This window comes from Martes martes (genome assembly GCF_963455335.1).
Source record: "Martes martes genome assembly, chromosome: 7".
Classification (NCBI taxonomy): Eukaryota; Metazoa; Chordata; class Mammalia; order Carnivora; family Mustelidae; genus Martes; species Martes martes.
Window position 1 is genome coordinate 63047465 of NC_137894.1, and position 14618 is coordinate 63062082.

Below are 14618 nucleotides of genomic sequence, written 5' to 3' on the forward strand. Positions count from 1 at the left end.
GCTTGTGTGGAGTGTGAATGCATGCAGTTCTAGGCACTAATGGGCTGGTTAATAAGATGAAGAGAGGGAAGAGGCAGGAGAACCAAAAGACTGAAGGTAGTGTGGAAGCTGAGAAGGGTTGCTAGTTTGTGGAAAAACTCTTTTTATTTTTTATATTTTAAGTTTTAAGGATTAGTGAGGTGTGTAAGTAGAAATGCTTTATGAACTGGAAATGGCAGATGGGGAGGAGACTCTTCCTCTCATACCTTAAAGTATGCCTTTCTTTCCCTACCGACCTCTCCTCTCCTTTCTGTTTCTTAGTCCTCCATCTGTATCATCTTATGTGGCTTAAAATTTATCACTGACTTGGGGTACCTGGCTGGCTCAACTGGTAGAGCATGCAGCTCAGTCTCAGGGTTGTGAGTTCTAGCCCCACATTGGGTGTGGAGCCTACTTAAAAAATCAGCTGGTTAAGCATTTGACTCTTGGTTTCAGCTCAGGTTGTGATCTCATGGGTTGTGGGATCAAGCCCTGCTTGGGGCTCCTCTATCAACAGGGAGTTTGCTTGAAAGAATCTCTCCCTGTGCCCCTTGCCCCACTGGTGCACACTTTCTCTCTCTCCTCAAAATAAATAAATAAATCTTTAAAAAAATTATCACTCACTCAACATGCTCTTTGTGGTTTGACTGAAGGTACTGCTCTACATCTTCCTCATTCTAGGAACTAGGCAGGCGGAACAGCCCCCATCTGAAACATCAGTTGCTATGGTAGAATGAGAGAGTGATGAATTATGCTCCTTATAATTTCTTATATTTGGGAGTGGTTCATGTCATTTTGCTCATATTTATGCAACCCTTGATCTTGGGATTGTGAGTTTGAGCCCCATGTTGCATGTAGAGTTTACTTAATTAAAAAAAAATTAAAGTTTGTGAACTTCAGACTTGCATATTCTTGGGAGAATATATCAAAAAGAAATTGGGGGTGCCTGGGTGGTTCGTCAGTTGGTGGAGTGTCTGACTCTCAGTTTTGGCCCAGGTCATAATCTCCCAGTTGTAAGATTGAGCCCCTTGTTGGGGTCCACACTCAGCATTGAGTCTGCTTGGAATTCTTTCCCTCTTCCTCTGCCCCTCTTCCCGCTTGCTTGTGCACTCCCCCCACCCCCCAAATGGGTGAATAAATAAAATCTTTAAAGAAAAAAAAGAATATTAGAACTGCCGATGGACTATATTTGTTTTTCAGCTTCACCTGGACCACTTATCCTTTCCTTCTTTTCCAGCAGACTTGTTCATTCTTCCTACCTATGCAGCTAAGATTCCGTGGTCGGTTGTTTCAGTTTAGTTTCTCTCTTGTACATGCCATTATTCTCTCTTGTACATGTCTATTTCAAGCATAGCTGGAGAAGAGCATATAACCAGACTGGTACTTGTAGAAATTTATGTTCAGCTGCCCCAAATGGGTTTTCAGCAGCCGTTACAAATTACAATACTCTCTAGACAGCCTTATCTATTCCAATAGCTTTCAAACTTCGACCCTCCTCAAGCCTTCCCCACCTTCTTTCTCCCATTTAAATTCCTCTTTCCCTTCCTACAGCCCAGCAGATGATCTTGTCTCCTTTTTGACCAAGAATTGGACAGGAACTGATAAATTTTTTTTACCAAATCTGTAGGCATACCTACTTCTCTAACCATATGTTTTCCCTCCTTGTTGGGGTTAAAAAAAAAAAGTTCCTACTTTCTCTAGGACCAGCCTCTGTACCTGTTTTCTGGATTTAATTCCCTCCACCTTTACAAAGACCTTGTAATATTATTAATCCAGTCTCCCTCTTATATTCAACTTCTCTGTCTCTTCTTGCTCCTCGGCACTTAAAAAATGCTTGCATCTTTTCTTCCTTTCTGAGTTACATTTCTTGAAAAGAGAATTGTCTTTGTTCACATTTGGATTTTCTCTTCCTACTCCTGATATCTCACCATCTTTTCACCCAGCTCTCTGTGCTCTTGGCTTCCATGACACCAGACTCTTGTTTTTCTTCTCTCAGTTCTTTCATCTTTAAAGATTTTATTTCTCTATTAGAGAGAGCACATGAGCAGGGGCAGAGGAAGAGGAAGAAGTAGCTCCCTTGCTGAGCAGGGAGCCTAGTGTGGGGCTTGATTCCAGGACCCTGGAATCATGACCTGAGCCTAAGGCAGACACTTAACTGACTAAGCCACCCAGGCACTCTGTGAAGTTTATTTACTTCTGATCTAGTATATGCACAGTGTCATGAGCACAGACTCTTGTGTGGCACTGCTTGGGAGAATATTCAGAATCTACTGTAGGCATATGAAATAGAGTATAGTTTCCTTATCTGTAAAATGTAAAGTCTACCGCATAGGATGTTTGTGAGAATTAAATGTAGTGATACTTGTAAAACACTTAGCACAAGACCCAACACAAAATAAACATTAAAAAAAAAATTTACACCCATCAGTTTGTATCAATATCCCATTTTGATCCAGCTGGTATAGGTGCCGGCCAAAGACATACTATAGATTACTCAATCACTAAACCTGGCTGCTTATCAGAATCACTTGAGCTTTTAAAAAAAGATTTCTGGGCCCATTCCCAGACTACTAAATCACATTGGAGTGAGGTGGAGGAGGCAAGAATATGTATTTCTTACGGCTCCCTAGGTGATTGTGAGCATGATCCAGGTTTAGCAGTTACATTACAGAAGATAGAATTGCCTCTAGAAATCATCTGAGTATGAGATATAAAGAAAAATGTTTCTTGTGTGGAGAAAAAGGAGCCAGAAATGACATCTGTAAAAAGCCAATTATATATAACCTTTGGGATCAATGGTCAAAGTTGTGCTGATTGCCCAAGAACAGGTCATAATGAAAGTGAAGCATGCACAGCTGAGCCATTTTCAAGGTCCCAGAATGAAAAGAGAAGCAGAGCAACTGATCTAGTAACAGCTGCCAAAATTAATTCAAAGTAGCCATGTGGGATGGGGAAAGCACTAAAAGAGCTTCAGAAAAAGTTGGTAAAAATATAGAGATTAAGTGTTAGGTATTGGAGGAAGAAAGATTAGAGGAAAATAGATGAAATAGCTGGGGATGAGTGAGAAGTGCTATAGGAAACTATCAGAAGATAATTGTTACTAAAGAAAGAGATAAAGAACATATGTCTTGGAAGAGAGAAAAAAAAAGGTTTCAGGAATGATAGTAAACACATTTTAAGAGATTAATGTGGGAAAGGCCAAAGAGAGCGTGCATAATCCGCCAATTATAGATCGACTTCAAATCCCAGAGAAGAAAGCATTGCAGAAGAGGAGAGGGAAACTAAGGCCTATGGCAATGAAGTTGATAACAAGGGGAAATAAATGAGGGAGTTTAGAAGTCTTGGAGGATAATTAGAATTATACAAATATGAATAAAGTACAATTTAAGTAGAAAACTATGTAGTACAGAGAGTATGGAGCATGAAAATCTAGGGAGTCATTCAGCAAACATTTACCGGGACGGATGCACAGGGATGAGTGAGAGACACAGTTACTGTTCTCATGGAATTGTCATTTCTGATAAACCTTGGGAGTAGAAGACAAACAAGGTGACATTCTTGTTGGAAATAGGACTGTGTGTGATAAAAGAATGTTTAGTTTTTGACAGGATTGAATATGAGGTTCTTACCAGTAGCCTTGAGTCAGGCAAGGTATTTTGAGTATTGTGGGTTTTTGAAGGATATGTTGGAATCCAGGTTGGAATCTATCTGATAGATGTAAATTAGGCAAGGGCCTGGAGCTGTGTTTGTGTGCACACGTGCATCTGTGTGTGTGCATGTCTAACACATACCTCTCATCCCCAAAGAAATTTGATAGAGAAATTATTTGAGATCTTGCATATTGTAAAAAAGGGAATTTTGGCAAAAGTCTGAAAGTGACCAAAAGGGACCTGTATAGCCAGACAGTGAGAGTCCTTTCATAAAATAATGATTAAATAATACTTCTTAGAGTTTATGTACTATTACCTGTCTGGAATATATTTAGGGGGAAAAAACGTATTCCTATAGCATTGCCAGTTCCAACAGAGTTTTGTGGTAAAATGAAATGTCTTTTTCTGATCATGCAATAGTGAGAACTTAAATTAGTTTCAAAACAACTGGGAAGTTTTATCAGAGTCATTTAAAGGTAAGCAAATTCATGTTAGAATACCAGAAAATTAAAACTATGAGGAGGAATAATCAGAAGGGAAGCCAAGCTTCCTTTTGAAGATGATGAGATGGTAGAAGTATTAAAAGAAGTGAAGACTCTCAGAGGGTTAAAGCCAAAGGAGTTTAAAGAACTGATTAATGAGAAGCTTAAAAGAAAGGAAGACAAAGTTGAAGAAATTAGTGCAAGTAAAAAAAATAGAAACCAAATAGGAAAAGTTTTCATAAACAGACTCAAGATGGTGGAAAACATAAGATTAAAGCCAAAATTAAGTCATTGCTTTATATTAGATTTTGCAAGAATATAAAAAAGTTTCATGTTAGCTGAAAACACATTCACTTGAAAGGATAACATTGAATGTTAGAAGGATTCTTTATGAAAACATTTTAGAAGCTAGATAAGAATTGGAGGGGGTGATGAGGTATATATGGAGAGAAGAGAGATCAGACGCCTATGATATTGCAATGTCAAAAAGATGAACAGATTAGTAGCAGACATCAAGAGTCTGAAAGTGAGCAATACAGTAAAATTGCTGTAGAGGGAAGAGAACTTCTGGGTTTAATGATCTACCAGCTGGGCTCTGCTGAGATCTTTGAGCAAATCCTTGGCACCTCTGTTCAAAGGCATGTGGAAGGTGTGATAACTTGCACAGTGAAACTACTCTTAATAGGAAGTGAGAGAAATTGGGAACTGGTACTTGCCAGTAATACTAAACATTAAATATAAGATTATTGTGAGACTTCTGCTGGAAAGATTGACAGGAATAATAGAGAACACGAGATGCTAAGGGAGCAATGTGCCATAAGGGGGTGTGGGGTCTGAGAAGCTAACTGAAAAATTCTTCATGGCAAAGGAATGGGGTAGAAAATTTATTATGCTTGGAGTAAGTAAAGACTTATTTAGACAAGCTATGATTTTTCTCTTTAATACCATGTAAAATACATCGTTCCAGAGCAGCTTTTGAAATGTGAGGACTTGATATATAAGCTATTGGGATCACCATCTCCATTCTCAATAAAGAATATTGAAGGGAAAATTAAAATGATAAGAATAAAGCAGTACTGCTCATATAATCCTGTATTATTTTTGTGGTCTATAGACTGAATTTCCCTTCCTCCATTAAAATTTTTTTTAAAGTATATAAGGATACAAAAGAGGCAGTTTAGGGAAGCTGAGCACTCATAGCCTAGCATTTAAGAACAGCATCTCTCTAGCAATTTAAAAAGCAAGTAAAATAGAGTGTAGAGAAGTTAGAATAACATCATAAAAATGGATTTAAAAAGTCATGCTAACTTGTTGAAAACAATAAAAAAAGATGATTATGTTCTTTGGAGTGGCAAAAAATGCAAAGAAAAAGGAGGGGGATCCTGAAAATAAAGGAAGTGAAAATAAAGGAATGTAAACAGAGGCTAATTACAAATGATTGGAGAGTAGTTCTTAGTGATCGGCTGCAGGAATTGGTATCAGTTTCTCCTGCTACCTTTGCAGCTTTCCATCAGTGATCTCACCACAGTTCCCTTGGCTTTAATTGCCTTTCATATGCTAATGAGCCTCAATTCAGTGGTGCAGAAGCTCCAGACCTTTTCTAGATCTCTTTTGGGGTGTGTCACAAGTGGCCTTAGGTTCAAACCTGAAAAAAATCATTCCCCCACTTCTTCCCACCCCAAGTCTATTTTTCTTGCTTCCCTATTGGGGTGTATTCCAGCCTTACTCATTTAGTGTCCTACTTTAGAAATCTAAACATTGTCCCTGGTGTTTCTTTTTTTACCGCTGTTATCTAATCAGTCAGCAAGATTATTCATTCATTCTCTTTCATATTTCCTACATATATTTATTTCTCTATTATTCTATTAGTTTAGACCAGAGGTTGGCAAACTATTTTTTTCCATAAAGGGCCATATTGGAAATACGTTAGGCTGTGCAGGCCATATGGTCTTTGTCACAATCACCGTAGCTCCAGCCAGAGATAATATGTAAATGAATGGATGTGGCTGTTTCCCATAAAACGTTATTTATAGACACTGAAATTTCCATTTCATTTAATTCACAAAATATTATTCTTCTTTTGATTTCCCAACCATTTAAAAATGTATAAACCGACAAACCATAAAAGACTCAATCTCAAAAAACAGACTGAGGGTTGCTGGGGGAAGGGGGGATGGGAGAGGGTGGTGGGGAAATGGACATTGGGGAGGGTATGTGCTATGATGAGTGCTGTGAAATGTGTAAACCTGGTGATTCACAGACCTGTACCTCTGGGGATAAAAATACATTATATGTTTATTAAAATAAAAAAACATTTAAAAAAAAATGTATAAACCATCCTTAGCTTGACATCCCTCCCAAGACAGGAAGCAGGCCAGATTTGGCTCACAGGCCATAGTGTGCCCTTCCCTGGCCTAGACCATCATTTTCTTACCTGAAATGCAACAGTGGTCTCCTGTTCTCCTACTTTCCTTACCTGGTCTCCCTCTCTCGTCTTGTCCCTCTGGTCCATTCATCACACTGAAACCAGGTTGCAAATTGGATCTCTTTACCTTGCTTGAAGTCCTTTAAAGGTTGACCATTGCCATTGGAATGTATCCACATTTTTTGGCAAGACCATTCATAATGTGGACCTTGCTTACGTTTGCATATTTCTTGCTATTTCCTTCTGTCTGTTACAGCTTCTTAGAACTGTTTGAAGCTTTTGTAATGTGTGGTATTTTTCACTTCAGAGTTTGACACATGCCTCGAATATCTTTCCTCCTTACCCTCAGCCCACTTCTACCTGGCAAAACATTACTCTTCCTACTGGACATATTTTAGCTATCATCTCCAGAAGCTACCCCTCATTCCCCTAAGGCATTTCATCCTCTAAGGAGTTAAATGTTTCTACTAAATTTTCCTGTCATGTCTGTAGGACCTAATAATAGCATTTATTTTACTGTATTAAAATTGACAAGTTACTTGACTGCCTCTCCTAAATAATAAACTTCTTGGGTGCCTGGAGTTTGTCCATTATTTTATCCCCAGTTTCATATCCAGTCCCTGTAATACCTTTGGCATTTTCATTTCTATTTCTTTGCATTAAAAATTTGAGATACAATTTTTATATCATAAAACTTAACCTTTTAAGGTGTGCAGTTCAGGTTTTTTTCTCCAGTTCAGTTTGGTTTTTAATAAATTCACAGTACTATGCAGCCACCACTAATTCCAGAACATTTTCATCACCACCAGAAGAAACCCTATGTTCTTTTGCAACTGGCTTCTTTTACTTAGCATATATAATGTTTTAAGGTTCACCCATACTCTAGCATGTACAAGTACTTCATTCCTTTTTATGACTGAATGTCAACATCATATTTTAAACTTCATTCTTCAAAGCTACCAGGACTCTAGGGGAAAAAGAAAGAGGGACTCCTAGATTGCCACTTCTGTTTTGACTAGAACAGGTATGCTTTCATTAGTTATTTGTTATGGATAAACTTTCACTTGAAATTTGAAAGTCACTGGAAGAGTATACTCTTCTTAGGGCTGAAGGACTTTTTTCTAATCTTCTTTCTCACTGTTTTTTTCCCTTTATTATGTGCTATAACCAAACAGTATTTTGATCAGGTCTTCATATGTGCCTCATGCTTGCTTGCTTGCTTGCTTTCCTTCTTTCTTTTTTAAAGATTTTATTTATCTATTTGAGAGAAAGAGAGAGAGAGCGAGAGACAGCACAAGTTGTGAGGAGAGGGAGAAGCAGACTCCCTGCTGAGTGAGGAGCCTGATGCGGAACTCAATCCAAGGACCCCAGGATCATGACCTGAGCACCGAAGGCAGCATTTAACAGACTGAGCCATGAGGCACCTCATGCCTCATGCTTTCTTTGCTCTTTAACTCTTCTTACGCAATCCCCTCTATCTAAAATGTCTTTTTCTACCAATTTACAATTTTACTTAGCCTTCATAGCCTAAGTCAGATAAAATCCCATCTAGAAAGTTTTCCCTGATCGCATCAGCTAAGATTCATCCCTGAATTCCTACAGTAATTATACTGCTTTAGGTGCTGCCTTGTCTACTGATTCCTTGAGGCTGCTCTCATGTTTTCCAGTTGTTTTATATTCTCTCATCCAGTACCTTGGCATAGTAATTTTTTAAAATGTAAATGAAAGTGACATGGCCTTTAGAAAAGGAGCAACCTCACTCCTGGGCATTTGTCTCAGAGAAGTGAAAACTAATGTTCATGTAAAAATCTGTACATGATTTTTCATAGCACCTGTATTTGTAATTACTAAAAAGTAGAAACCACAAAAATATACAGTAGTTGAATTTTTTAAAAAAACAGTAGTACATTCATATCATGGAATACTACTCAGCAATAAAAAGGAATGAACTGTTGATATATGCAATAATTATGTGTTATGCTGAGTAAAAAAATCTTAAAAGATCACATGTTGGGGAGCCTGGGTGGCTCAGTGGGTTAAGCCACGGCCTTCAGCTCAGATCATGGTTTCAGGGTCCTGGGATCGAGCCCCCAGTTGGGCTCTCTCTGCCCAGCAGGGAGCCTGCTTCCCCCTCTTTCTTCCTCTGCTGCTCTGCCTACTTGTGGTCTCTCTCTCTCTGTGTCAAATAAATAAATAAAATCTTTTTTTAAAAAAAAGATCACATGTTATATGATTCCATTTATATAAGATTCTTGAAATGACAAAGTTGCAGAGATGGAGGATAAATTAGTAGTTACCAGGGATTAGAAATGGTTTGAGGAAGGAGGATAGATTTGAATATAAAGGACAGTATGAGGGACATCTTGGTGATGATAGAGTATAGAGTATTCTGTATCTTGGTTTTGGTGGTGGTTACATGAATCTATACATATGACAAAATGACATAGAATTATGCTTACATGTTGTACCAATGTCAGATTCTTGGTTTAGATGTTATTCGTGGTTATATAGGATGTACGCACTGGGGGAGTTGTGTGATGGGTACATGGGACTTCTCTGTGTTGTCTTTGCAATTTCTTACAAATCTATAATTATTTCAAACTAAGAATTTTAAAGCTTTCTCTTCAGAGATTGAGGAGGTATTTATCATAATCATTTTGGTACTCATGGTGCTGCTTCTGATCAATATGAATCTGTAAAGTAAAGTTACTCTTGAGAGTGACAAGGGAACCTGTTTGTAGCGATATTTTAGTTGCATTTAACAATTCAATGAAGCCTTTTTAAGCAAGAACTGGTACAGTAGTTCTTTGTGGATGAATCCTAGCTCTCCAAGGCCTTTTTAAAAAATTTTTTAAAATTAAGTGCTAAGCCTGGGGTGTCTGGCTGGCTCAGTTTTGGTAGAGCTTGTGACTCTTGATCTCAGGGTAGTGAATTGGAACCCCATGTTGGCTGTAAAGATTACTTAAAAAAAAAAAAAAAAGATTTAAATGAAGTGCTATGCCTTAATTTGAGTCATATTTTGGTATACTTCTAAGTTCTTACTGTTCTTTTATACTGGCTCTCAAAGGGCAGTGACCACAATTATAGGTTTTGTGTAGTATATGTTATCTTATGGGAGCTTAATAAGCATTAGTTATTTTTGATTTGCCATTAATAATTAATTCTTTTCTTAATACAGAGTTAATAAGAGGTCTCTTCTGGTAAGATTTTGAAAAATCCCATTAAGCAATATTCAGCTCAAACTTTTAAATGTTTGAAAGTTATTAGACTATATATTAAGTAAAATGAATATTCTTTTGCAAATTTAAAATGAGTATTACAAAATCAGAATTTATCTCTTAATTCTTTTTGTAAAGAGGTGGGTTTATATAAGTTAAGGATTTTTCTTTTGCATTTATGATCAAGCTCAAAGTGAATATGAGCCAAAAAAAGGAAATATGAGCAAAACTGTATATTCTATAGTAAAATGAAACTTAATTTTTTTTTCAGGTTAAACTACAGAGCAACATATCATATCAGATGGCAGATATACATCATTTAAAGGGTAAGAAACTTAATTGCAGATGAAAGATAAATAAAGTTCACTAAATGTCTAAAATCCTCAAGAATTAAATAGTTAGCTAAATGAAATAAAATTTTTTGAACAGAGCTCCTGTGATGGCAAGGCATTTATCCTCTGTCTTAAGATAGAATAAAAGATTATAATGTTGCTTTATATATAATAAATACAAGTTAAAATTTGCATTTAAATCTTGCATGGTAGACTGGTTTCATGCAATGAAATGTTGTTAAAAGAAGCATCAGAGAAAATTGAGCTGTAGTTTCAGAAGCTATCAGATTTCTAGGGAAAAGGTTAAGGGATAATCCCTCTGTACTGTTTCCAGCTGCTAAAATAATCCATTCAGGTCTAGAGGAGCTTTGGACAGGTCCTCCATGCTTAGTGTTTTAGATACCGTGGGAATAGAAAGAAATTTAGAACAGAAAGAAAACTTGGAAAGAAGGAAGCCAGGAAGGAAGCATCTGGGTGATTCAGTTGATTAAGTGACTGCTTTTGGCTCAGGTCATGATCCTGGATCCCAGGATCTAGTCCCACATTCTGCATCAGGCTCCCTGCTCAGCAGGGAGTCTGCTTCTCCCTCTGACCCTCCCTGCTCTTATGCTCTCTCTCTCAAATAAATAAATAAAATCTTTAAAAAAAAAAAGGAAAGAAAGAAAGAAGCCAGGAAGAAACCTGGAGATATATATATATATATATATATTCCCCCTTAGGTGAAATAATATATCACTAAAGCTTTTATAAAAAATAATAATTGTTAAGGAGAATAAACTCTATATACTTTCCTTACATTACTTCACACCATCACTGGCCTTTGGAATTTGGGGTCTGAAGAGCACCCCCCTGTCCCTCTCACCCTTTAGTTACAGCACTATATTATTTTAAAACTTTGCAACAATGACTCTAAGATTTTGTATGTGGTTAATAAATGCTTTGTAATTTCAAAAATATATCTTTATTCTATAACCATTTTAATACTCTTTAGGTAGAATTAGATGTTACATTTTTTTTTTAAGATTTTATTTATTTATTTGACAGAGAAAGATCACAAGTAGGCAGAGAGGCAGGCAGAGAGAGGGGGAGAAGGAAGCAGGCTCTCCGCTGAGCAGAGAGCCCAATGTGGGACTCGATCCCAGGACCCTGAGATCATGACCTGAGCCGAAGGCAGCGGCTTAACCCACTGAGCCACCCAGGCGCCCCTAGATGTTACATTTTTATTATCCACTTGAAGAAGCTAACCTGAGCTGGCTTTGTAGTTTATTGAAGTTTTGCTCTTCACCTAGCAAAACCATCATTTTGTGTGTGTGTGTGTGTGTGTGTTGTAACTTGAAAAAAAAATTATTTTTTACTATCTGTGATTTAGAACAGCTTTGACGTTCTCTTAGAAGTTTAGTTCCTGGGTGGCCATATCTGTTTTTGTTGCCTTTGTGTCCATGTTTTACTCTTTTTGACTCACAGCAGTACATCAGGAAGACACAGAAGATGCCACTCTGTCAGTGCTGCTTTCTGCTTGCTATTTTTTTTTAAGATTTTATTTATTTATTTGACAGAGATCACAAGTAGAGAGGCAGGGGAGAGAGGGGGTGGGAAGCAGGCTCCCTGCCAAGCGGAGAGCCCGATGCGGGGCTCAATCCCAGGATCCTGGGGTCATGACCTGAGCTGAAGGCAGAAGCTCAACCCACCAAGCCACCCAGGCACCCCTCTGCTTGCTATTTTAACAAATGATTCTGTTTGTCATCAAAGTACTTTCCTATTAAATAATCATAGATCAGGTGAATAAGAAGTCCAGTGGCTTCTGCTAGTCAATGCCAAAGTAAATGACAACCCATGTGACTGAGTAAAAATCTTTATTTATTGTATTGTGTGCAATGAAGTAGATCTTGAGATGTTTGGAAATTTTCTGTGATAATCTTTAGAAAGAAAGGTAAGAAAGGCTTTGATTTGAACTCATAACTGTACAACTTCTGGTCTTCGTGCAATTACTGAAGTTTGGACTCTTAGGAGTGAATATTCTTTTAAATGGACTTTTTGCACTTTAGGAACTATTTCTACTGAAACAACCTTCAGATCAACTATAAAATTCAAATTGGACTATTTTCATTGAAATTAATAGTGGGTGTAATGGAATTAATACTAAGACTCTAAAAAACCTTATGGTAGTTAATATTTTTTGGGAAATGAAAGGAATGAGAGTTGGTTTTTAATCCCTGAGATAACAAAGTAACATTTTAGTATATACCCACTTATCTTGAATAGCTCACCTTATTTTTATGCCTATTACTAAAAGGAAATTTGAAATAAAAATTTTCTAGGAGTAATTTTTTTTTTTTTGCCTTAAGTGTTGGTTCTAGGCAACCCATTTCTTAACTACATCCCTCTTGAAGGAACATGGCCATGCCTTTCTGTAATATACCCTGGTGTTACTGTCAGAAGTAGAACATTCTGCATGATCAGCTGTGGACCTGATCTCTTGTTAAGTTACTCTGAGAATCCTGCTGTGGTTTTCAGGGAGAGCCACAGTAGACACAGAGTATCTTTGGGTTTAAAATAAAGAAAACAAGGGTGCTTCGTTGGCTCAGTTGGGTAGAACATGCAACTCTCAATCTTGGGGTTTGAGTTTGAGCCCCATGTTGAGTGTGGAGCCTATTTAAAAAGTAAAATAAAATATACTGCAAGAAATGAAGTAGAATAAAGACAATTAAAAAAATTTTAAAAACATGGCCATTGGCTGAAGGTAAAATTGAGATATAGGAAAATTTTTCTTTAGTTTTGCTCTCCGATCTATTTACTTCTCCCCTTTTCAGGTCTTTGTGTTAAAGCACCAATTAGCTCCCGGCTTTATAATCCTTTCCCTGTATTCAAACAGAAAAGAATCTGATATTTTACATGGACTGGAACTCACTGATGTTTTATTTTTCTTTGGCAATTGTATTTTAAGCCTTTTATTTCCAGTTAGAAATAAAACTTTACTTCTTTATAAAGGAATTTCCAATGTTGTTAGGGAAAAACTGTATGGGGAGGAGGAGAAGCCATCCCAAATCTTTTTTTTTTTTATTTTTTAAGATTGTATTTATTTATTTGACAGAGAGAGACACAGCGAGAGAGGGAACACAAGCAGGGAGACTGGGAGAGGGAGAAGCAGACTCCCCGCTGAACAGGGAGCCCAATGCGGGGCTCGATCCCAGGACCCTGGGATCATGAGGGATCATGATCTGAGCCGAAGGCAGACGCTTAACTGACTGAGCCACACAGGCGCCCCACAAATCTTGAAATCATACTAAGCCTCAGTCTCATTCTGAAGATAAACTTAGCTACTTCAATTATTTTACTGTGTGGGGGAAAAGAAGCCTAAAGACCACCAGTTGAAGTACATTCTCTAGTGGCTAGCTGCTTAGTGGTGCTCATTTTTTTTAATTGCAATAACTTCTCAGTTTTAGAATCTTTCCTGCCTGAATACAGGTTCACTGAACTGGCTGACCATACATCTACAAGGCTTTTTTGCCTCTTGCTGAGATCTCTTTGTCTCTGTAGAATCAACATCCATAGCTGAGGCCAGAGTTTGTCCTACCTCTAGTCCTCTGTGTCTTAGGAGATGGGGCCAGGGGTCAAGTAATAAGCAGAATGTGTTATTCAGGGATACCTGACATCTGATTTGCTATTTTTATCTGACGTGGTTGTAATAGGTGAAAAACTATGAAGATCAACCTTGTTTACACATTGGAGAATTAATAGAGTAAAAAGAAAGTTAAAATGTGGCTTAACTAAACTTACAGAAACAGAATGGAATGGTGGTTACCAGGGGTTGAAGTTGGGGTGGGGAAAATGAGGAGATGTTGGTCGAAGTGTACAATCTCTCAGTTATAAGATGAGCAAGTTTTGGGGATCTAATAAACAACATCGTGATTATAGTTAAGAATACTGTATTGTGTACTTGAAAATTGCTAAGAGAGTGTATCTTAAATGTTCTCACCACAAAAAAGAAGTGATGATTATGTGAGATGATGGAGGTGTTACTTAATGCTTTAGTGGTAATCATTCATAGTATATAAGTGAATTAAATCAACATGTTATACATCTTAAACTTATACAGTGTTCTATCTCAAAAATATATTTTTTAAAGATTTTATTTACTTACTTGACAGAGAGAGACAGTGAGAGAGGGAACATAAGCAGAGGGAGTGGGAGAGGGAGAAGAAGGCTCCCCACTGAGCAGAGAGCCCAGTGTGGGACTTGATCCCAGAACCCTGGGATCATGACCTGAGCTGAAGGCAGATGCTTAATGAGTGAGCCACCCAGGTGCCCTCAAAAATTTTTTTTAAATAAAAAACGTGGCTTGAATATATAAACATAATTATCAGTTACAAACATTTTATGTGAATCATTAACTTTTCACCCCTGGTTATTATACTATAGTATAACTATTAATATGCATGTTGTTAAATGTTTTATTTATATACTTCAGCAAGTGTCCATCTGACTTTAAAATT

At 37.4% G+C, this 14618-nt stretch overlaps 1 protein-coding gene across 2 annotated transcripts in view; it reads left to right on the plus strand.

The window, feature by feature from the left end:
- The window catches only part of GOLM2 (golgi membrane protein 2), a 106504-nt gene that overhangs the window by 23961 nt on the left and 67925 nt on the right, over positions 1–14618 (plus strand). For both annotated transcript variants that reach the window (XM_080807884.1, XM_080807885.1), the window contains exon 2: positions 10065–10119. In XM_080807884.1, the coding sequence (XP_080664010.1) occupies positions 10065–10119 (55 nt within the window). The remainder of the gene's footprint in view (positions 1–10064; positions 10120–14618) is intronic.